The sequence below is a fragment of the Meles meles genome, chromosome 4, assembly GCF_922984935.1.
Source record: "Meles meles chromosome 4, mMelMel3.1 paternal haplotype, whole genome shotgun sequence".
NCBI lineage: Eukaryota > Metazoa > Chordata > Mammalia > Carnivora > Mustelidae > Meles > Meles meles.
Genome location: NC_060069.1, coordinates 59,808,690 through 59,834,796, shown reverse-complemented (window position 1 = coordinate 59,834,796; position 26,107 = coordinate 59,808,690). Strand labels below are relative to the sequence as shown.

General features: G+C 36.5%; 1 protein-coding gene across 2 annotated transcripts in view; it reads right to left on the bottom strand.

The window, feature by feature from the left end:
* Nucleotides 1–1,097: 1,097 nt before the first annotated feature.
* ZMAT3 (zinc finger matrin-type 3) overlaps nt 1,098–26,107 on the bottom strand; it is a 33,059-nt gene continuing 8,049 nt past the window's right edge. Inside the window, exons 3-6 of one of the 2 annotated variants that reach the window (XM_046002611.1) lie at nt 14,806–14,925; nt 12,353–12,519; nt 12,135–12,235; nt 1,098–8,489 (exon numbers count right to left, since the gene is read on the bottom strand). In XM_046002611.1, coding sequence (XP_045858567.1) covers nt 8,278–8,489; nt 12,135–12,235; nt 12,353–12,519; nt 14,806–14,925 — 600 coding nt within the window. In that variant the 3' untranslated portion in view covers nt 1,098–8,277. The remainder of the gene's footprint in view (nt 8,490–12,134; nt 12,236–12,352; nt 12,520–14,805; nt 14,926–26,107) is intronic. The other variant, XM_046002612.1, reaches the window with a different exon arrangement.

Below are 26,107 nucleotides of genomic sequence, written 5' to 3'. Positions count from 1 at the left end.
TCACATCCCTACTAAATAATTCTTTGAAAGTGCACAATTGCTGCCTGTCTTCATCTTTTTGTAAGTTCCCAAATTTCAACAGTTCATGAATATCCCATAAGAAGGTATAAAACTTGGTGGGTTCAGTCTCAACTCAGATGGTAAATATCTTAAAACTCATCACAAAAGTATCTAATCTTTCTACAATCTTATATTAATTTATAACAGACTGGGAAATTTCATTGCTAGTCCTTCACAAACAGGTAGTTTTAAAGGGCAACACCCAGCAATTGATCTTGAATAGATTTCCAACAAATAAGCTTCAGAAATGCCTGAAGAAAGAAAAGCTGAAAAGCTTAGTGGTTTATGATTCTATTTTTTGATACCCATTATCATAGCTTTCTTTCAAGCTAAAAACATCTTAAAGATGATTTAATAAAATGTGCTGCCTTGATATTTTTACAACACACAGACGGGTTCAATGTGATCTACTCACTTCATTCAGAAACCTTTTTTGGGCAGACAAGAATTTTTTCCACGACAGTAAGTGTATGTGTCTTGCACCCTGATTAAACAAACCAAAACAGCACCTTCCAGGCCTATAATCTACTTTTTAAAATGAGCATTTACATTCAAAAGCACATGGCACTGAGTAAACCAGAGTTCTTAAATGACCATAACCCAGTAATATATTGTACATATAAGCTAATTATAAGAGTATTTTTATATGTGAAACACCAAAAAGATGAATGGGTAGATGCCTTTTCATATGTGTTTATTTTCAGAAGCAGTGATTATGGTCCTGCTAAACCCAAAGTTTCTCAGAATTTGAAAGGAAGATAAATTTTAATGTATCCATAAAATAGAGAAACTGCTCCAGTCTCAGGCTAACTCCAGTGATGTAGGGAAGAAGTAGTGTGAGCAGTTTGGTCAAGTCTACTGCAAGCCCAGGAGTTGACAATACCCTGCACAAATTCAAGAAGTCCATGGCAGATCATGTGCAGACTGATGAACAAACAGTGAACCTAGAGCACCTGACCGTGGGCACTGAAAATAACATATCATTGCAGACAGTGTATCTTTTTCCCCCAGGATCTCCAACTCAGAACCAAACAATGTGCAGACAAGACTCAGAAACTGTTTTATTAAATTGAACACAAAATACCTGTTACAATAATGTCAAGCTTTTATCAGAAATCAGTACATAAGTGAGGATACACAGCCAAAATGAGCCATCAACATAAGCATTGTAAATTTTAAATAACTTTTGGGTTTCTATTTTCAATATGCTGAAGAAAATAAAACCAAAAAAAGCAATTTCAATCTCACAATTCACAGTTGATTGGTTTTAATCCCATGACACTTTTGCCATTATATCGCCCCAGAATGCAAACAGATTTCCAAAGTGGGTGACTGACAGCCTCAAAAATACACACAGATGTTAAACCCCTGTATGACATTTAGAAAAGATTTTAGGAAACAACCCCAATTTCATACAGTTCTGGCTGGCGGTTTTTAGCTATATCCTTTACTAGATATTTTTCTAGTGAAATAGCAAAAGCGGTTTTGAAAATTTGCCATGCCATTAAATGAAGGGTTCTAGAGTCTCCCTTGGTTTGTTTTTTTTTTAAGTGATTTTATTCTCTAATTTAAAACAGTAACTACACTAAAATGCAACCTTAACAGTGAAAGCAAAATCAGTTTTGCTTCTGGATCTAGAGCATACATCCAAGAGAGGCAACTCATTGCCCTAGCAGATACATGGAATGCTTCAGAACAGAATCTGACATGCTCTAGTAAGGCATCTCAAAGCAGACACACCATACCTAAATTAAATTATTACAGTCAGCCGAGGATACCACAAGGTGAACACCAATTAACACAGAATCAACATGAATTCTTACAAAATGACACACTGATTTACAAAACCACAGAAAGGTGCTCAAGTACCAAAAGAAGGCAAAACAATGACCAGCCACTCTAAAAGAGTTTTGTTCCCGTAAATGCCAGATTTGCAGAGTAGAAATAAACTTTATGTGCTTTGCCCTAGGATACCACTCATCCTGACATAAGGGGTTACTTTTCCTTAAAAAAATATATCATGTAGAGAATATACATTGAATCAGTGATATAGAACATTTATTTTCACTAGTGAGGGGGTCACTTAAGCACTTAACTAGAAAAAGAGTAATCATGAAGGTTATTTAAATGCAAAAAGAAATCTGATAAAACGTGCATTATTAGTTGGTATTAACAGTGAAGTGAGGTTTCTAGCAATTACATTGGATTAATGAGGAGCATGACCATGAAAAAAAATCCTTAAATTCAAAGAATCATGAAATGCCTAAAAACAAAAGTTTAGTTAGTAGAAAATACATACTTTCATTTTAAGGTCCCCAAAGGCATGTTCAGTTATCTTGGAAGCCATGATGCTTATCACACAAGCACAAGAATATGAATCAGGTACAGTGAAGTTTCAATTCTGACTTATCCCTGGAATCTTCAAGACCTGGAGCAAGTCACTTAAATTCTTCAGATTTTGCCCACAAAAAATTGGCATAAAAATAAAGGCATATGTCAAAAAAAATTTTTTTTTCTAAACAGCACTAGAGTAAAGCTAAAGATGGTTACTAAGGCTCACAATTTCAACAACTCATTGTACAGTACAATCATTTTTGATCCTGCTAATTATGGCTAGAGGAAGCATGGGCAATGACAACACTCAAGGAATTCAAAGGCTTTAGGTAAGTTAATGGTTTTGACTTTTGCAACTGTGAAATCTGTTCTTCTCGAGTTGTCTAAAACAGCTAATCATCTATGGGTTTGACTCTCTCCACCTCTCTATGTTCTGGTAGAGCAGGTGAAAGTAATGACAGAGATGTGGTTTCATGGAGAAAAGCAGCAATAGAATGAAATGAGGTATAAGGTGATTTAATAAACCCCAATCTGTAATTTACAGTTATTTTAAAGAGGCTGCATAGTTCAGCAAAAATACATTATAGAAGAGGGATAAAGAAAAAATTCTTACGGAACTTTAAAAGGTGTGACAACTAAGCATTTAAAATGACCAACACCAGAGATCTTGAGGTTGGAAAGGAATGGTTTTCCTCCACTCTAAGCACATATAAAAACAGAAACCAGAAGGCTAAAGTCCACAGAGAAAACAATGTATGTTATTTGGTTCCAGTTATCAACTTCATACACTGCTTTTGAAAAGATAGCAATATTCAAACAGATAATAAACTCTAGTTAACGACACGTATGCTGAAGTGTTTAAGGGAGAATATGGTCTGAAATTTATACTGAAATATATATATTTTTTAAAACTCCATGGATGGCTGGATGGAGGGACAGACAGACAGATGGTAATTCAAGCCTAATAAAGTGTTAATGGTATAATTTACTGGTGGATATACTGTAAAATTTTTTTAACTTCAATGTATGTTTAAAATTTTTCATAATAAAATATTGAGGAAAATTTTACTATTTCTACAATAAAGTTAATTTAGCAGTGTGTTTTAAAGAGTCAGGCAATTTAGAATTGTAATTAACTAAAGGGAGAATTTTTGCTTAAGGCCTCAAACCCAATTTCTGAAGATCCTTTCTTTAACACAGAGATGAACTAACACAATTGGTAAGGATTGCAAACAAGACAGTCTCTTCTTCACACACCTCATTTGCAAGTAATTCTCTTCTCTCTACAGAATAGACAAGTTTTGAAAAGACCACTGGAATAAAGCTTTTCCAAACATCAGTGTAAATCAAGCCCTTCCCAATCCACCACACTACTATTCATTAAATATAAATGCAACATATATCAAGGTGAAGAATAATCTATGACTACTATCAGCCTGGGACAACTGGATTTATTTTCAAGGTGTGTGGTTCCTTATCAACAGTGTTAACAGTTTTACTCAGTATCAAATTGAAATCTCATTAAGCCAAAAATAAATAAATAAATAAAATGCAGAATGCAGAATTCACACAGACCTTCGCTATTCCAAGCTTCTGTTTTATGAATTGTGATTAACGGCAATAATTCTATCATCTCTTCTCTCTGTGAAATGCTAAAACTTGCTAAAGGCACTCATATTCTGGGCTTAATGGAGACAGGGTCACATGGGACCATAAGCCAGTATTTATTTTTTGGTAGCTACCCAGAAAGGGAGTTTACAAATGACCCTCCCATTCACACTGGGAAGAAAAAGTCAAACACCTATCAGTAGAAACGTCATATGAGAAACTATTTACACAGCTATTTGTCCATTCAGAAAGACTGCTAGTAACTATGATGATAGAGGTGTACAAAGAAACCCCCCCCAAAAACAAAAGCAACAACAAAACACTATTATGTGTGAAACTCCTGAATAGTAATTTGGCTGGTTAAAAAAAAAAAAAAAATAGTTGTTAAGGTGGAATATTTAAGCGTTTGCTCAAAAGCCTACATTAAACTTGTGTCTCTATTGACAAAATATTTCTATTTCTAAAGAAATTCTATTGTCTTATATATGCCTCACCAAGTTCTTTAGAGAGTACTTTCAGTCTACATTCCAATATTAACGAAACAAAACGAGTTCCAAATACACCATCCATAGGCCCCTCTGTAGGGGATACCATGCCCAAAAGTTACATGTCTCCCCTGACAAGCAAGACTTGTATTACACAGGTCACTGGACAGTCCTCAAACTGTCATTGCAGGGTCCTACCCAATTCAGGAGTGAAGGAATCATAAATCCCACTGCTAATCCTTAAAATCTATCTACAGAGGAAGATTTAAGCAAATATATGTTTCAAGTTTATTTATAAACATGAAACAGGTATTTTCCCATTCCCCTCATTGAAGTGTAGACAAGCAGCTAAAACAGGCATATCAATTCTGTAAAATAAGGTGGAAGGAAGATCTCATGCTTCCCTTCAGCTGTGTTAAGTCAGAGGAACATAAGGATGGTCTCAGGTAGCCATGATTCTTCATTCAATCTCAGAGTTTCAAAAAATCCTAAATGGTTTTCTAAGTTTACCAACTCATTAGGAGGGGAAATAATGAAGAAGAGTTGGAGAAGGAACTTTTTCTAAATGAATGGTATAAAATATTCGTCTTGCAGAATTCAGTGCAATAAGAGACAAGCAGACAAATTTAATAAAAAACATGCACATATTTACAGGTTGTAGTACATGATATACAAAGACAAGACCAACAAAGTATTTTCTGTTCAGTGTGGAGCCAAAAGGATTTACATGGCACACTTTGTTTTGTAGCTTAACTTTTTGAAAAAAAAAAAAAAAAAAAAAAACACTTCAAAGGCATAGACAGTCCAATCTTTTAATTGGAACATTGAATTTTTCCTTTACAACTTCTTGCCCTCGATATCTTAAGAAGAGTTTCTGTTATCTTCTAACATTGACTTCGAATGACAACTTACAGAAAGATACTCACAAAGAGACTTTGATGCTATGAGTTCTTCTTGCAGATGATTACTGAAATCTACTGACTCAACTAAAGATTTTCCGCTGTTTAGGCCTCTGTCCGTCCTTGTACACAGCATATACAAAGATACTAACATGACTCTTGGGCAGGACAGGGTGCAGATTCTAGAGCACATTACAAAGCAGGACTGGACTTCACAAAAGGAAACCAACAGAGATCACGTATCACTGACTGTGGTAGTAACAACGGCCTTCTTCGACAGGGAAAAAACACTGTCTAATAGGAATGCATCACGATGAGAAACTGTACCATGCAGAGATATATTTATTTAGGTATTTCCTTTTGACAACCTCTGTCACCTTCGCTTCACCTATGGAGCACAGGAGAATGTTGCAAGGTAACAACCTCAAAACAATCCACTGTCATAGAGATCTGTGATTTTCCTTTTTTTTGGATGTGTAGGTAACCTCTATAAATGATCATGGAAGTTATCAACTTCCTACAGTTTGGAAATTAAGGAGCAAACCGAGTTATTGTAGGCAATATGGTATCTAAAGTGTCATATAAAACAAACACATAGCTCTTCTTTAGTGCAAAGAAATAGAGCAAGTAAGAAATAACACTATAAATCTAACTTTTTTCTTTAAAGAAAATGCATTTATGCATTCATAACATCCATTAAGGGCACTGGGAGACTGGAAACCTGAATATGCAAGGCCAGGAAAGACATCAAGGCCTTTAAGTCCACTGCTTTTTGTATATATGTAATGAAATTATTAAGTGGGGAGAGTGGGGAAAATCCTTCAATTTTATTTGCAAAGGAAAAACTGAAAGTGGATAAATGCCACTTTTACAAGCTGTAAATTCTTATCCACGATCTTCTACTATTACCCGAAATAAGGATCCAATGAAATCTTCTCTATGGTATCACATAAATATATATGTATGTGTGTATATATGTACTTATATACACATACATATATGTATGTATGTCTATATGTACACAGACATACAGAGAAAGGGAGGAAAATAAGGTTTTTAAATAATTAAAGAACTAAGTGGCCAGCACTGTAATATTAAATTCTACCCAAAAATTATACTTAGCAGCAAAATGAGTAACCTACTGACCAATAAAATAAGTTCTAAATTGGCCTAAACTAATCAATTGTATAAAAGGATTATTATACTCAGAGTCACAAGTCTAGATAGAATCTCAATAATGTTATTTCATTCTCCTGTTTCTGGGAGGGAAAAAATGTACTAAACAATTCTATTTTTCAAAAAACCACCACTTCAACAGAAGAACAAGTTGATAATTGTACCAGTGGTTATCCCAAAACTGAATTTTACATACGGATCTAGATTGCTCAAAAATTGTTCATAAGGATTAAAGGCAAGGAATGATGATTGTAATTTCCTTCTCCCCATCTCTTTGCCTATAGAATTCTCAAGGAAAAATAGGAGTTTTATTTTAATTACTAATTAAAGCAATCAAATGTGAATTGACCATAGTGCAAAGATATTGCTCATTATAAACTTCCTGGTGAATGTGGCCTTTCAAAAAAAAGTATGGATGAGCACCAGTCTTATCCATGTAAATACAGTAAGTAGATAAAATACAACTAATTAAAGTTCATAGAATACTCCATTAGTTTATCTAGCCATACACTAGAGCTTCTTATTTTAAAAATCAAAACCAAATAATAATACTGCTAAAATGATCAGATACCAAAGTAATCCATAATGTATTTCCACAACCTTTAAGGAAGCTGAATTACAAAGAACCAAAGCTCATGTATTTTACTACTGGATATTATGAAACTAAAATTTGGTTAACTTTTTTTTTTTAATCCTATCTATAAAATAATAAGGTAGTATTTTTCAGGGTAGCCAACCAACTGGTAAGACAGGAAAGAACATAAGTAAACCATAAGGATCAGTTTATCGAAGAAGTCTCCCAAAACAACTATCAAGAGATCTGAACTTAACAATCGAGATTGTCATACAAGTAGGTTATTATCAGTGAATAACTCTAAATTGAAAAATCAAACATATCTTTACATTTCTCAAAACCATCTGAAAAATATTTTTTAAAAAAATAGTGTATCTATCTTAAACGCATTGAATATTGGACAGGGGGCTTGGAAAGCCCACAGAATAGCTGGGGCATGAAAATGAGCTCATTAAACAAGCTAATTCAACTGGGGTGGGGTGGGGGAAGGGGGGGGAAGGAAGAAGATGGCATTTAAATGTGTAAAATCCACAAGTAGAAATGAAATTTCACAGTTGGGAAGTATACAAGCACACTGGAAGTGTATAAATCCAAGAAAATCTATATTCAATCAATAATGGGAAGACAAGGGGAAAACATGTCCTGGGAAAGACCCTAATCCGGTTTATATTCATATATCCTACTGGCAAGGCATTGTGTTGAGGTGGTTTCTTTGGAAACCAGAATCTCTGCTTACCTGTTTTTACCATTATCTGAAGTAAGAACTCAATAAAATTCTTTACTTAACAGTACGTAAAACTAAAACTGCAAAAGAAGGTGAAATTTTTAAATAGTTAAAGCTCTAAGTGATCAGGCTACTAGTTGACCAGAACTTGGTCAAGATAAAAAGTTATTTCTCATGGGGTAGGTAGGTCACATGCTCTAAAGTAGCTCAACACAACTAACCTGAAAATGCATCATGACCTAAGAAGCACATTCTTTTCCTTCCCCAGTCTCGATAGCTCATGGTACCACTGCAGGTTACACGTATTAACATTAAGCAGAGGAATATACTCAGATCAAAAGGACCACAAAAGCAGGGCATGTTGACAGAAGGCAAACAACAGGCAGGAAAAGCTGCTCTATCTGAATACAACAACCACTATACATATCCCAGATTCTCCATCTCATTTCTGTACCGCTGTTCAGACACCTTGCTTTTATGTTGCTTGCTCTCTAAATGCTGCCGGAACTCCATCTCCTCACCAGCCCCAACATTACACATGGAGCAGTAAAACTGGCCACTTGGAGTAACACACATGGCCAGATCACGTGGAATTCTCTGCCGAGAGCGGGGATTGAAGTAAGGACCTGCTAAAGCAAGAGATAAAAATGGATTCACTTCAAAATATTCACTACATAAATGATGACAGTCTGATTATCACTATAATATGTCATGCCAAGCTCAAATTATAAAGCTCAAATTCAGCTTTAAATGAATGCAAAATTAATTGATTTTTTTTAATTACAATTTTATACACGTTCAATCTAAGAAGTGAAATGATTCCAACGACTGTCAGGAAGGTTACTATAGAGCCAAACCCCAGCTCCAAATGACAATGTCTCTAAAAAGTAAATAAAATTTTAAAAATTGTTTAACTTCCAAACATTATATGAAAAGTTTTATAATTATACTAACTTTTTAATCTAAAAATTCTACTTCTAAGAATTATCCTAAGAAAACACTGAGAATTTTTGTATGGAGATTTATCAACAAGGACATTATTTCATCAGTGTGCATACAAGTTTTTATGGGAGGATGTGGGAAAAGGAGAAAAAATAGATGATTTGAAAAATTATGGTAATGAATGCAACAGAAAACCATGCACTCACTGTAAGTAATAAAAACTCTTTGATTTTCTTTGGTTACATGAAAACGTGATTATAATATGCTATTAAGTGAAACAAGAATATCACAAAATATCACATTTCTATTTCAAAGAATATAGAGAGAGATGGGAATGACATATTAACATATACAAAAATGTTGGAGGAATTATAGGTAATTTTTTTTCTTTTTACATGACTGACTTCTTTTTTTTAACTATGTTAAACTGAATTTACTGGCCTATTGCGAAAAAAAAGCTAATCTATAATTACCTGAATAAATTCTCCTTCAGCATTCAAAATATTCAATGTGACATATTTATAGGCAAATCAAATTATAACTAATGTATTTTAGGTTTGGGGGGGTATTGTTTGTTTTTATTGAAGCATAGTTGATACACACTGTTACATTAGTTTCCAGTGTATGACATAGGGACTGCACAACTCTATACATTACGCTATGCTCACCACAAGTGTAGTCCAGCTGTCACCATGCAACACTGTTATAGTTCCACAACTATATTCCCTATGCTGTATCTTTTATCCCCTGACTTATTCACTCCATAACTGGAAGCCTGTATCTCCCATTCCCCTTCACTATTTTGCCAAAGCCACCTGCCCCTCACCTAGGGTTCTCTGTATTCACTTAGCACAATACCCTCTAGGTCTATCCATGTTGTTGCATATAGCAAGATCTCATTCATTTTTATGACTGAATAATATCCCATAGTGTGTGTGTGTGTGTGTGTGTGTCTGTGTGTGTCTGTATGTGTCTGTGTCTGTGTGTGTGTGTACACGTACGCACACACGACATTCATCTATCAAGGGATACTTGGGTTGCTTCCATATCTTGGCTATTGTAAATAACATTGAAATGAACACAGGAGTGCATATATCTTTTCAAAACAGTGTTTTTGTTTTCTTTGGGTAAATACCCAGTTATATAACTGAATTCTTAAGTTGGACCGTTGCTTATTGGTTTTCTGCTTTCTTTTCTACTATAATAAATATTTAAGACTTTTCTCAAAATATTACTTTCATCCTATCCTACAAAATTTAATATATTTTTATTACTGTTTGATTTTAAGAATTTTTTAAATTTCCAGGTACCTGGGTGCTCAGTTGGTTAAGAGTAAGAATCTGCCTTCAGCTCAGGCTCAAGTCAAGATCCCAGAGACTCCAGATCAAGTCCCACAGAGCCTCACGCTTCCTGCTCAGCAGGGAGTCCGCCTCTTCATCTCTCTCTGCCCCTCTCCCACTGCTCATGCACAATGCTCTCTCTCGATCACTCTCGAATATATAAAATCTTTTTTTAAAAGAATTTTTAATTTCCAGTATGATTTCTTCTTTGATCCAGAGTTATTTAGAAGTGTTTCAAAAATTTCCAAACAAATGGAAATTTTGTAGGGTTTTTTAAATATATTTTTTGTTATTTATCCCTCATTTAATTGTACTCTGCCCAGAAAACAGTCCAAACTGCCCTCTGTCCAAAGGTTTATTTTACCTAATATTAATGCAGTTATCTCAGCTTCCTTCAGTTCAGCTGAATTTTTATTTTATTTATTTTCTCTTTATTTTTTTATTTTTTCTTATTTTCTTTCTTAAATTTTTTTAGTTTAAATTCAATTAACACATAGAGTATTATTAGTTTCAGAGGTAGAGTTCAGTGAATCATCAGTCTTATGTAACACCCAGTGCTCATTACACCTCAGCTGAACTTTTTTTTCTTAAAGATTTTATTTATTTATTTGACAGAGAAAGAGAGAGCATAAGCAGTGGGGGGCAGAGACAGAGGGAGTAGCAGACTCCCTGCTGAGCAATGAGCCTAATGTGGGACTCCATCCCATGAACCCTGGGATCATGATCTGAGCCTAAGGCAGATGCTTAATCAACTAAGCCACCCAGGTGACTCTCAGATGAATTTTTTAATCCAATCTTAAAATCTTTGTCTTTTAACTGGGACTTCACTAAATTTATACTTACTATAATCACTGATGTATGTTTCAACTTTTATTAATCGTATTACATTATGCTTTCTCTATGTCCCTTTTTCTATGTTTATCTTGCCTTTCCAATGAACGTTTTTGTTTTTCATTTGACCTACTGTTCCCATGAGTTACCTCTCCTGGTGTATGTGTGCATTGGAAGCTGTGACAGGGGGAGGATAAAGGACTATTCAGTCCAACTCTCCCTCCTGGAGATAATCAGAAAATGCAGAAAACATTCCTATAATGCAGCAGTTCTGAACTGAAGGTGTATATGAGAATCACTGAGGAAGCATTTCTAAAACACACATATGTCTGGGTCCCACTCCAAATTTACTGACTAAAAATCTCTAAGTCATGGTACAGGGATGTGTATTTTGTAAAAACTCCCCCAAGTTTAAAGCCATTGCTCAATCTTTTTTATTTTCCCCAACAAATGGAGATTTAACAGGACACAACTTTAAACCAAGTCGCCCATTTTTATAACGTATTTTACATTTCTCAGCTGGCAAACACCAGAAGCAGTGTAAAGGGACTATGATCAAAGATCTTAAAACAGGGGCACCTGGGTGGTTCAGTGGGTTAAAGCGTCTGCCTTCGGCTCAGGTCATGATCTCAGGGGTCCTAGGATCCAGCCCCGCATCTCTGCTCAGCAGGGAGCCTGCTTCCCTTCCTCCCTCTCTTTCTCTTTCTCTCTCTCTCTCTCTCTGCACCTGCCTCTCTGCCTACTTGTGATCTCTGTCTGTCAAATAAATAAGTAAAAATAAAGTCTTGGAGGGAAAAAAGGCCTTAAAACATAAACTATAATCTAAAATCAAAATAAATAATAAACTACACAGAAAATAAATAAATAAAGACCTGAAATAAACACCAGATTGAAAAGCCACTAGACAAATGGAACAATTAGCTAACGCCATATTCTCAGGGCTATTGTCATTTATTTCTTATTTTTTATAAACATATAATGTATTTTTATCCCCAGGGGTACAGGTCTGTGAATCGCCAGGTTTACACACTTCACAGCACTCACCATAGCACATACCCTCCCCAATGTCCATAACCACCCTCCCCCTCTCCCATCTCAGGGCTATTATCATTAAAGGAAATAAAAATAATGAAGACCACTACCAGAATGTAGCCAAGGTACCTGAATTATTCTGTACTGTATACATATTCCTCCTATTCGGCATCATCTTATACTCATTCCCTTCTTTCCGGGTCCGCCGCTGACCAACCTCTGAGGACTCCCTGGAGAAAAGAAATTTGAAAAGTGTGAGATTTCTAAACAAGGATCCCTTTCAACTCTTTTTCTCTAAAGACAGTCTTACACAACACTTTGGCCTGAGAGAAAATGGCAATACCTACGAGAATGAGTTACTCTGAGCTTCCGCCAGCCGCAGCCTCTTGGCATGATTCTTCCCTTGATAGTGAGCCTGAGCCACAGCCGGAGAACTAAAGGAGGCATCACAAAGCTTACAGTAATCATTCTCCGTGGCCAGGATCACTCTGCCTCCAGGCTTAAAGGAGCCCATCTGACATCAAAGACACAAGAGACAAAGTTTTAAAAAAATGTGGAGCTTCTGCCCTCCTTCCCCTCAAAGTTCCTAAGAGTTGAAAGATAACCAAAGATTATGGTATGACCACAAGCACTCAGCTTTATAAGGAGAGGATGTAATTCATTCCAGAAAAACAACAACAACAAAGAAAAAAGGCTGGGAGATAATCATGGTTTTATATTACAATCACCTTTGTACCAATGGCTTGTTGCTATCTCCATGGAGAAATTTTTTAAAAGAAGCATAGAAGATTCAGGGCAGTATAGGAAAACCCTAAAATCACATTACCAGAAAGGTAAAGTCCTTCCAGAATCCATCAACGAGCATTTAATGAAAGTCTACTGTTTATAGAGCTTGCTACCTAATGCAGAAGGGATAAGCAGACGTATGTTTACAAATGAGCCTCTGTCCCCCACGAAGTCTACAAATTAGCTATGGATATAATATAAGTAGGGAAAAATAACCAGCAGATACAGGCAACCGTATTCAGGCTGAAAAATGAGTTCAGAGAAACCTAACACAGTGCCTGGAAGATAGTATGTACTCAATAAATACCGTTGGGTAAACAAAAAAAGACAAACTAGATTTGGGCTAGAGGAGAATAAAATATATAATAAAGAGTCTGGAAGCATATCCTATCGGGACCAGCTGAAGGAAACTGCACAGTTTCACCAGGATGGGAAGATTTTCTGGGGAACAGAAGAGCAGTCTCCAAAAATCACAAAGGGCTATGCTAGGAAAGAAGGCTCTGGAGGTTCCCTCAGGGAGGGGAGCAAGCTGAAAACTGTCCCAAGCTAGGAGCAGCTGTTCTGTCCAGAACAAGAATCAGGGCCCTGAAAACTTCTCAGCCTGAAGATCTGTCTGGGTATTTCTCTCTTCTTTGATTCTGTTTTTATCCTCTCTCATTTACCCCACAAATTTGTGAGGATGGAGGAACAGCTGGTATTGCCATCCATGTTTTAAAGACTGGAAAACTGACATTTGGGAAGGTAAAATTACACCATGGCGGTTAGGAGCAGAGGTCCAAGGTCGAAAGAAATTCTTGTTCCACCACTTCACAAAACACATAACACCATGGACAAGTTACTTGGCTTCTCTGAGTTTCTAATAAACTTCCAGGTGAGACAAATGCTGCTAGCCCATGAATTATACTCGGAGTAGTCAAGTCAATACCTCTGAAGTACTTGGAAGCATAGATTAAGGCAAGGCAAGCATTTTCCATGGGCATGAAATTTAAGGGTGCATCAAAAAACTCAATAATCAAGATAAAATAATATGTTAATGGAACATTTATACAAATCAAACCTAATATAAGAAATCATCATAAACAAAATATCAAAATTTTAAATAAAGACAGGACCAATCACAGTGCCATGCCAAGCTATACTGCAGCCTGAGGCAAAAGGAAAATCAGTAATACTTAACCAGCTTTAAGTTTCTGACATTTTGTTTACCACTGATTTTTTTGGATTAATTTGGAGTTTTAAAGTAGTACATTAAAATATTTATTTTCATTACTGTTTTGGCTCCCTCTCAAACTTCTGCCTCAGTCAAGTGCATCCCTCACCTCACCCTAGTCCCAGCCCTGAACGAAGTAATATAAGAAAAGTGCTTAGCAGAGTGCCTGGCATAGTAAATACTTGATTAGAGTTATTATTATTTATGACCATGTATTGTTCTATGGACAAAAACAGATTAAGGAATACAATCCATATTTCAGAGGCTATTAAAGTACAGCATTATCTTGCCTAAAACATCTGCTTTATCTACCAGTGAAAGGAACGTGAATCTCAAGTGTGTGTCATTATATTAAAGTCCAGAAAAAGTTTATACAGGCTCTCTCCATAGTGTGAAGAAAGGGGCAATATCCAAAAACTGACCTTGCTGAAAGGCAAATTATGAAGTAAATGGGATTAACTACAATAAAGAAATAAATATTGAAAACCTCCCTTTTCGTTCAGGTCAGAGCCTAGACACTCAGGGTCATTTACCCCAGAATTCTAAGACATGCCAAGAGAAAGGCATATGCAACAATATTTCTTTCTTCATTTCATGCATCACAACCAAAGCCAATGAGAAATCTCAAGGTCATGGATGTTGGCATGCTTTAAACACTGCACTACAGTTCGAGGAGTTAAAAGTGCCAAGTAGAACCTTCCAGGAGTATTTGCCCAACTGTACCTTGACAGGCCTCTGGATGACAAACATCATCCATGAGCATGTGTGCAGAGGACAACTCCCACCCTGACATATGTGTCTCACCTGCGGAGGGACGGGAACAGCTGGAGTAGCCACAGGTTCCACCACATTGCTCATTCTGGCAGGAGGAGGACAGCTGTTGGCTGCATAGTAATTTCGGAGTTTCTTACCATGATTTTTACCCTAGAACCAAAGTGAAATGAGTAGTCACCAAGAAAAAATGTGTCAACTAGAGTTCAGGTATTCATTTAAAAAATAATAATAATAGAAAAAATGGGAAAAAATAAAAAAACCCAAGCAATATTAACTACATTTTATTCTTGCAGATACATGCAACACCAGGGCAAAGAGCCCACTAGATCTTAAAGCAAAAGAGTCTACACTTCAGTTCTAACAGAAGTGAAAGACTTATCTGGAAAAGATAAGAGAACAAACCCCAAAGAAATTAATTTCCTATATATTTCTGGAGAAGTATCACATTTTCCAGTGATCTACTTCCTCCCCCAACTTGTCATTCATATGCCACTGCCTAAATACAAATTTTATTACACTGTGATCTAATCTATTTTATAAGTCAGTAATGAAATGGATAATCCAATTCTTTTTTTACAAAAATAGCACTTACAGAGTATCTTTTTACTTGCAAAGGGCTCTCGTGTACATTAGCTCATTTGCTGCTGACAAAATTCCTGTAAGAGGAATTTGTTAATATTATCCACATATGACAGCTGAGGAGCTGCGATCCAGAGTGTGGAGGGCTTGCGCTGGCACCTTCTTTCAGCTGGGCTAGGTAATGGAGCCAGAGCTTCAACAGGCCCTCTGAATCCAAAGCAAGACCCTCTGACTACTTCAGGATGACTTCAGGAGGCAATGTGAACCACTGTTAAGATGCATTCACCTCTCCAGCATGTTTTGTTTAAGCAGTTATTCACATTATTATATTCCTTGAACTGACGGAAATTTGAGGGAAGGGCCAGTGGTCTGAAAGCATTCCAAATGAGGGTGAAACAATGTGTTATTCTTCAGACTGCACTTCAAACCTGTAGGCAGTCTTTCACCATCCACTATATGCTACGTCCTAGAAATAAAAAGGGCTAGCACACGCTCAAGAGGAGAAGACAGATATGTAAGCAGTTAATTAAAGTAAGGAGATGAGTTCTACCTTCTGACCACTGGAATGTCCTACAGGTGCTCTTGCTGTGGTCATGGCGACCTCCAGGGAGTCAAATCCAGGGGTACATCCGTGGATTCACCATGTTCTAAATCTGGCCAGCACAACACCATGAATACTCCTTTCTGTTGTCTCCTAGGATGCCCTCCTTACCCACCACTTATTCTCTCAATGCTGCAACATCCAAAGCTCCAGCCTTGGCCCTCTTCTCCATCTACATTATTTTCCCCTGTCTCGTCTTCACCTCTGTTATGGACTGAATGACTATGTCCCACCAAAATTCATATGTGGACATCTAACCCCAATGTGATGGTATGTGGAGGTGGGGCCTTTGGGAGGTGATTAGGTCATGAGGGTAATCAGTGCCCTTGTAAAAAGAAGCCCAAAAGCTCCCTCTCTCTCATTCTGGCATGTGAGGATCCAAGGAGAAGTTGGCTGTCTACAGTGTGGAAGAGGATCTCATTGGAACCATGCCATTGCTCTGATCTCAGACTTTAGGCCTCCAGAACTATGAGAAATAAAACTCATTCTAGCTCCAGGTCATTTGTACTTGCTGTTCCTTTTGCCTAGAAGGTTCTTCTCACAGATCTCTGCTTGGCTGGCTCCTTTCTTCCTTTCAGATCTTAACTCAAATGGCATCTCTCTGAATCTGAAGTGTCCCGCCATCCTCCCACCCTCTGCACAACATGCTCTCCATCACACAGTCAGGTTTATCCTACTGTCACTTAGAACAATCAAAATGATATTGTCTATTTACTTCTTTGTTTCTCTTCTGTACTCTCTGGAATATAGACTCCTAAAAATAAGGACCTGTCTTGTTTACTCTTCTATTCCTGATGTCTAGAATAGTTTCTAGCATACAGTAAGATTTGTTGAATAAATGAATCAAGTATTATAAAAGAGATAATGAATAAACTGCCAAGAGAACAGAAAGAAGGAATGTCTTACTTCTGCTTAAATGTGTCAGAGAAGGCTTCCCTGAAAAGGAGAAAATCAAGTTATCTTTTAAAATGAGCAAAAGTTTACCAGGCAGGTAAGGAGTATGGGGAAAGAAAACTGTGAACAGAAAAAATACTATGATCAAAAGCCCAGCATGTAATGTTAAGAAGCCACAAGGAGAGATGACCTTCTGGATCCTTTGCAGAAGAGTAGGAGTTGAGATATTTAGGGAGCTTAATGGTGAAACAGATCTTGGACTTTCTAGGCAGACAGGAGCCTCTGAAGGACTTTAAGCAAAGTAGTTATATGATTGGATTTCATTTGATAAAAATCAACCTGGGATTAGCATGGGGGATAAATCAGAGTAAATCAAAGCTGGAGCTGGGTAGAGAGAAGACAACTAAGGACAAAGCCCTAGGATAATATAATATAGAGAATGAAGATCCAGAAAATGAGACTGAGAATGTTTGGTCTATCAACGTGAAAACCAGATAAGTGGGGAGTATTATGGAAGCCTAGAATAAGGTATTTCCAAAGAACAATCTAGGGGCACCTGGGTGGCTCAGTGAGTTGGGCCTCTGCCTTCGGCTAGGGTCATGGTCTCAGGGTCCTGGGATTGAGTCCCACAGCAGGCTCTCTGCTCAGCAGGGAGCCTGCTTCCTCCTCTCTCTCTCTCTGTCTGCCTGTCTCTCTGCCTAATTGTGATCTCTCTGTGTCAAATAAATAAATAAAATATTTTAAAAAAAGAAGAATCTAGTTAGATATATTATGACCCAGAAACTATACTTCTAGGCATCACCAAACAGAAACTCACATACAAGGAGATATCTGTAAGAATGTTCGTAGGAGGACTATTAGTTAGTTATAATGAAAAGGAAAAATAATTGAAGTGTCGGGGCATCTCAGTCAGTTAGGAGTCCAACTCTTTTTTTTTTTTTTTTTGAACTTACTGGTCATTTATTTTACATAAGGTTATAAAAACACTGGCAAAATGACCTGCAAGTATTTAGGAAAAAATTTTTTCAGATTTATTTATTTGAGAGAGAATGAGTGAGAGAGAGCATGAAAGAGGAGAAGGTGAGAGGGAGAAGCAGACTCCCCAAGGAGCTGGGAGCCCAATGCGGGACTCGAACCTGGAAATCCAGGATCATGACCTGAGCCAAAGGCAGTCACTCAACCAACTGAGCCACCCAGGCGCCCTGGAAGTATTTAATATATACACTTCATTGGTAAAACTATAAGGAAAAGCAGGAACGTTATAAGGAAAAAAAATTTCCACAGTAGGTGAGCTGTTTTTTGGTTTTTGGGGGGTTTTTCTTAGGATCTGATGAGACTTTATTTCAGCAATTGACAAGAGAATTTGGTTATTTCCTTGAGAGACATTTTCAAATGACTGACACCATGATACCAGGGCACATCAGGTTTAGGAATTTCATACAAATATACTCTAAAGGAAATTTAGCATCATTTCTTATTTCACAATGCTTCCCATGAAATTTAACATATACAAAAAGTTGCATGGTGGTAAAACACTTGGCTCTTTTAATAGCAAAGACTCAGTTCCTTAAGTAATCAAAGATCTGATAAAAACACAATCTTTGTTTCATAGGCAGTTTACATTAAAGATAAAGAAAAGCCTTTGTTTACACTTTCTTTTTTTTATTTTTTTCAGTGTTCCAAGATTCATTGTTTATGCACCACACTCAGTGCTCCATGCAATATGGGCCCTCCTTAATACCCACCACCAGGCTCACCCATCCCCCCCACCCCCCTCATCTCCAAAATCCTGTTTGTTTCTCATAGTCCACAGTATCTCATGCTTCGTCTCCCCCTCTGGTTTACCCCAATTCACTTTTCCTTTCCTTTTCCTAATGTCCTCCACATTATTCCTTATGCTCCACAAGCAAGTGAACATGTATGATAACTGACTTTCTCTGCTTGACTTACTTCACTCAGCATAATCTCCAGCCCTGTCCATGTTGATACAAAAATTGGGTATTCATCCTTTCTAATGGCTACATAATATTCATTGTACACATAGGAGTCCAACCCTTGATTTCAGCTCAGATCATGATCTCAGGGTCATGGGATCAAGCCTTGCATCGGGCTCCATGCTCTGTAGGGAGTCTGCTTCCCTCTCTCTCTTTCTCCCTCTCCCTCTGGCTCTCCCTCTGCTCCAACACTGTCTCTAAAAATAAACAAATAAATCTTAAAAAAAAAAAATAACTGAAGTGTCCATCTATAGGATAATGAATAAATTATAGTCTATTCATATAAGGGAACACTATACAGTAGTGAAAATAAACATTCCAGGGCCATGCATGGCAACATGAATGATTCTCCTAACAAAATGCTGAATGAAAAGAACAAGTTGCAAAAGAAGATATGCGAGAATAATTTTTTTTAATATGGGAGTTAAAAACATGAAAACCACTACATAGTATGTAAGAAAACACATATGTAGCAAAAGTACAAAAGAAGTAATGGAACAATAAATATCAATTCAGTATAGTAGCTACATCTGGGAGTACTGGAGAGGATACAATTGGGAAGAAATGCTTGGGGGCTTCAGCTGAATGGATAGTTTTCACTCTTTCAGCTAGATGGCAATATACATGTTCATTATATTACTTTGTACTTTTTTGTCTGAAGTATTTTATAATAATTTAAAAGTAACAAAAAAAAGGAGTGTTCACCAGGTCAAATGCTACTGAGGGGTTAGTAACATCAGGACAGAGAAGTAATGCTGGGATTTAAAAATGAGAGGTCAGGAGTAACTTTGTTAGAACCATTTCAGTAGATTATTAGGGGTTAAAATGTCACTCAGAGTGGCTTGTGGAGACAATGGGAGATGTGAAAAAGTAGAAAGAACCAGTACAGGCAACTATTCAGAAGAGTTCTATGACAAGAAGCAGAGAGAGAGAGTTGAGAGTTAGAAGGGGAAAATGGTCAATGGAAGATTGGTCTTAACGATGGGTTTTACTTAGGCTCATCTGCATGACAGAAGAACAGATGGTGCAGACACTAAAGCATGTCCCTGAAAAGGCAGAAGGTCAGGTACACATTACTGCAGGAAGAGTCAACTTTAGAGAGTATCAAGTATTTTATTTCCAAGGCAGTATTCACAGTTTTCAAGCCAATATTACATCTATAACATACGATAATAATGGCAACTAACAATTTTTGAGCACTTATATGACAGGCAGTGTTCTAAATAAATATTCATGAAATCTCTTTCATGTAGGAGTTATTATCCCCAATTTACATATGAGGAAACTAAACTCGGATAGTTCAAAACTTGCCCAAGAGTTTCCAGCTATCTTAGCAACAGGTGCCTGGATTTGTGTGTCCCCATCTGCCCTCTACAAACAATACAGAATAGTAAGAAAAACAAACAAAATACAGAGAAGTCATGCTCTCCACAGAATCAGAAGCTACAGAACACCCAGACTTCAAAATAACCATAAGTAAAAAAGGGAAAAACATCAAATCCCAGTGAGCAATCGCTCACCCTCACAAAAATAAAACAATATGAAGGAAAATTTTAAAGGGTCAGAGAGGAAGCGATGGAAATGGGAAACAGATAAAGAAGAAATACTTTATGTTAAACCAGATTCCCTGAAGACCAAAACAAAACAAGAAAACAGAACTAATATTTGAAACTGTAATCCAAGAAAACTGTCCAAAGGTAAGTAAAGACCTGAATCCACATACTGAAAAGGTACACCAAGTATCTGGGAAAATCAATCTAAAACAATCAGATCTAAAGTAAATATCTTTTAAAAGGTATGACATTTCAAGCTCTCCAGGCAAAAGGATTAAACAACTTACAAATGTGTCAGAATTAGAACGTCATTCATAATATGTAAAACAAGACAGTAGTTGAGAAGTATTTTTTCTTAAACTTAACAAAAGTGTGAACTAAGGCTTGATGTACAGGCAACTATCCCTGTATCAAGAGTCAAGACTATAGAAAAGCATTTTAAAAATGCATAACCCTACGAATTCTATACTCCTAAGTCCTGCTTGAGGAATCTTTTGGAGCTTCGTTCAACCAAGAAATGACTGTGAAAACTTCAGCGAAAAGCCTGATGGTGAGTATTTTCATGGATATGATTGTAGATCAAAGACTGAATTAAAGGTGGAGAGGAGGGTGAAAGATTAATGTTCAAATATTACACATTATGACACAATGGAAATAATGCAACAAAAAAGAGACAGAAAAAGGGGTGCCTGGGTAGCTTAGTGGGTTAATCCTCTTGCCTTTGGCTCAGGTCATGATCTCAGGGTCCTGGGATCAAGCCCTGCATCAGGCTCTCTGCTCAGCGGGTGGCCTGCCTCCCCTCACCCCCCCACCTCCCCTACTTCTCTGCCTACTTGTGATCTCTCTCTGTCAAATAAATAAATAAAAATCTTTTAAAAAAAGAGAGAGAGACAGAAAAAGGAAGAAGAAGGTAGAATAAGTTCATTGATTCTGCAATACACAATTTAGCTGGGATATCATTAAAAACTGACAAACCCAGATAATAACACATTAAATAACTGAACAGACTGGTAAAATTATTTAAAAATGTATAAAGGGATCCCTGGGTGGCTCAGTCATTAACTATCTGACACTGAGATCGTGACATGAGATCGAACCTCTTATCAGGCTCTGAACTGAACACAGAGCCTGCTTAAGATTCTCTCTCCCTCTACTCTTTCCCACTCCCACTAACTCACTCTCTCTCTCTTTCAAAAAATAAAAGTAAAAAATAAAAATGTATGAGGACTACAAGCAATGGTAGAGTGTGACACTTTTCTACATATACATTTTTATATTGTTCTTTTATAATTATATTAACATTTCATAAACTTAGGAAAAGAATCAAAGTCAACAAGGATAGGGAAGGATCAAAAATTAAATATAAACAAGTAAATCTAACTATATAGAAAAATGAATAACATAACCATACTGAATGGGGAGGGGAGGAAAAAAACTATTCACATGTTCTTTAAGTAACTTCTCCATGATACTTATTAGAAGAAAAATAGGAAAGAAAAACTTTACAAAATAAGAACCTTAGCAGACAGCAACTCTGTAACCTAAGTAACTTTGTAAAACAGTATTTTGACAATATATCATCCTAAAGACAAAAAGAACAATTCACATATGTTATCCCCTGGTTAGTAGGTTTGTTTTTCATAGGGATATAGCTTATCAACCTCCAAACTATATATACTGAGAAAGAGAAAGTGTGTGTGTGTGTGTGTGTGTGTGTGTATGTGTGTGTGTGTGTGTGTGTGTGTGTGTGTTTTGTGGTTAATGAAAGCCTAGGTTTTTCCCCATCGAAGAAAGGAGTGAAAAATTAAGAAAAGATGGAAGGTTAGAATGTACACTGTTGTGTTGTACTGAAATTGGAAGTATCAGTCTGAATTCAGTTTTCAACATTATGTACATGTAGATAAATATAAATGTATATACATAGGTAAATATTACTAGCTCTGTCACTGAGAAGATCTAGAAACAATAACATCCCAGTAGTGAAAAGCACACCCTGCACTCAGATTTTAGTTTCTAAATACCATTTACCAATAAAAGAAACCTGGCTCCTTGAAGAAATAGCCGGCATGGGAAAAATACAAGAAAATCCTGGAATCTTTCGTATTCAGGAATTAAGGAAGTACAACAAATATTACAGGGTCATGTAAAAAGAACACAACCACCAACCTGAAGGGGCACACACTGGTCAAATCTGGAAAAAATAAACATCAGGCTACATAATGATTGTAAGAGATTACATCCCAGAATAAATAAGAATCCATAATCCATGGTGACTGAATGAATTAATTAATTAAGAAAGCAGAAATTTCTTCTTTAAAATAAAATTCCAACCAATACATGTAAAAAGAATAATTAAAACAGAAAACTACCATTTGGCAAACACCATGGTAATAATCGCTATAGGGAAGGATTATCAACAAATGCTAAAATTAATGAATGAAAACACCATAAGAAATAAAATATTCAGAGTCTCAAAGTATCTCCCCACATGATACTTATTAAACACAAGAAGAAAAACAGTAACTTTACAAAGAAGCCTGGCAGATACCATCTTAAACAGTGACCAAAGTAATAGTACCAGTGATACAAAATATTCACATCTTTCCTAATATGATGCACTGGGAAAGACACAACATCACTTCTGTGATATTCTTGCCCCCAAAGCCACATAACCTGAATGCAATCATAAGAAAACATCAATCAAACTCAAACTGGGATATTCTACAAAACAGCTCTTCAAAAACTGCAAGACTGTAAAAAGCAAAGAAAAACTAAACCTGTCTAAATTAAAGGAGATAAAACAACCACATGCAAAATTTCATCCTGGATCAGACCCTGGAACCAGAAAAAAAAGGACAGCATTAGATAATTGGTGAAATGTAGTCGGTAGTAGATATTATTGTCATCAGGGTTAATTTTCTGATTTGTATAATTGTAGGACAGTTACATAAATATTAACATTTGGGGAATCTGGATGAGGTACATGCAGGAATTTTTTGTACTGCTTTTGGAACTGGTTTGTAAGTTAAATGTTAGTCAAACAGAAAAGTTAATAAAATAAAATACAACTTGCCCAAAGCCATGAGTAAATGGCAGAGTTGGGGACAATCTCATTCCAGAGCCCATACTACCATGCTCCACTGCACCCTCAGAAAACTCAACAGTATTAAACACCATCTCAGATACCAGGAACTGTTCTAAATGTCTTATACACACTAAGATGCAGTATCATTAGTATCATCAACAAATTCTTCTTCATGAGACACAGAGAAGTTGGGAAATATTTCTTCCAGTGATACACATCTAGTAAGTTATAAGACTACAATTTGAAGACTAGACTGACCCCAAAGTCTATGATTTCATGTTCTTAACTAATAGCCTATAAAACAGATTTTAGTAAAGGGAACAATAAGAAATCAAAAGGCCCTTGGGCACCTGGATGGCTCGGTTGGTTAAGCAACTGCCTTCAGCTCAGGTCATGACCCTGGAGTCCAGGGATCGAGTCCCGCATCAGGCTCCCAGCTCCACAGGGAGTCTGCTTCTCCCTCTGTCCTTCTCCCCTTTCATGCTTTCTCTCAAATAAATAAATAAAATCTTAAAAAAAAAAAAAGAGAGAGATCAAAAGACCCTTTAAAATTAAGGAATAAATGTCAAAATTTTTAAAAATTCAATATAGGTTTAGAATTCAAGAATACCTCTTATGGTATAAAAGAAGGAATAAAGTAAAGATAAAAGAAAGGAGAGATAAGCAATATAAAGAATCAATCCAGCTAGTCCAGGCTAGTGCTAATAGAATTACCAGGAAAAGAGATAGAGAAGAACATTATCAAGGAAACAATATCAAAGAAAATTCCCCAGAGCTCAAGAGAAACAGGAATATGTAAACCGAAAAGAACTTCTAGTGCTGAACAAGACAAATGAAAAAAAGATGCACAACTAAACACATCCATCATTGTAAAATTTCAGATATCAAGGATCAAAAGGAGAGCCTAAGAGCTTCCAGGAGGAAAAAAGTCCAAAATTAAAGTAGGTCACCCACAAAAGAATAAGAATCAGAGTAAGATTTCTCTTCAGAAATACTAGATTAAAAATAAATAAATAAATAAATAAATAAATAAATAAATAAAAACAAAAAACCGAACATACACATGTTCACACAATTTAGTACAGCCTTTCACATTCTTAGGAAAAGTAACTTTCCACCAGAAAATGAATGGTTACCTATGAAGCCATAATACACACATTTTTAGACACACAAGAGCTCAGAAAAAAATTTATGTCTTATTACTCTCTCACTTAATTTTAAAGACAGAGATCTATTATAACATACATTTATATTCATTCTTTCTTCCTTCAAATAATGTGAAGATGTACTCCAACAAAACAAGATTGAAAAATAGAAAGCATGCATATTTAGAAAATTGTAGCCCAAGCTAGAGGGCAATGAAGAAAAATCCAAATTTGACAGTTGTGTAGCAAGCCCAGGGAGCAATCAGTTGCATATGGAACAGGAAGATGAGGGGGATCTAGGATAAAGCAGTATGAGAGTTTGGAGAGGGAAATGGGGTTATGATAAAGATACATTATGGGAGAGAAAGAAGGAAAAAGAAGAAAAGCAAATAACTCTAGGATATACAATAAGCTACACAATGAAGTCAAGATCCAGTTATGAAACTAGTCCAAGATATAACAGGAAATCAGTGGGTTTAATGAAGATTAATGAAAAGGATTGTAAGCAGTTAAAAGAATGATTAAGAAGCTAGTAGTTGTTTTTTACAAATGCATAAGATTCTTCTCCCTGTTTTTAAAGTTTCAGAAACTCAAGAAAAACAAAAGTTTATTTCTAAGTTACAACCCACATATGACACAAACCAAAAAGGACATGATTTTGAGTAACTGGCGGCACTCAAGAAAGGGTCATCCATTCCTCTTGAGTAGCACGGGATCGTGACTTTGGAAACACAGAGAAGAAAACAGCTCTTCAAAGAATACTATTTCCCTAGTTATAGCAATGCAAATGCTGAATGTCAATTTCCAACAATTAGAATCAACCTACAAATAGAGCATGGTAAACTTAATTTATTATTGAATAAACAAAAATCCGATCAACCTTAACAGTGTCAAAGCAAAACTACAGCCAAGGCAAGATGAGAAGTGGAAGAGAGAATGGAGAAAAGGTGGGGATGGAGGCGGAAGTGAGCACAGGTGATCACTGCTTTTCATTACATGCCCTTTTTTCCCCAGGCATTGTTTTGAGTTAAAATTTCATTAAATGTTTTGAGGAACTGCTACCAGTGGCAAATGTTACAAAAGGTCAAGTGAGAAAAAGCTAGATTTGCCCAGTAAGGTCACAAGTGACCATGGAGAGGACCCTTTCAGTAGAATATTGGAATGAAACCAGAATGTGGGGGTGGGCTAGGGAACAGATGGGACATGCAGACCAGGAGAGGACAATTATACCTGTCAGAACTTGAAGGAGAGGAGAAAAGTTGCCAACCAGAAGGATTAAAAGCAAAGAAAAGGCTGTTGTTGCTATTTTTATTTACAAAGAAAAACTTGAGCAGGTTTTTAATTTGATCGAGGTACAGAAGTGATGACAGGTGATGAAAACCAGAGCTAGGGTGAGGAATCAGCCTGTCAGAAGAAGAGATATGGACTCTAGAAGAAGAAATGAGGTAGCAGTACTGGGATGGGAAGGCAGAGAGCTGATG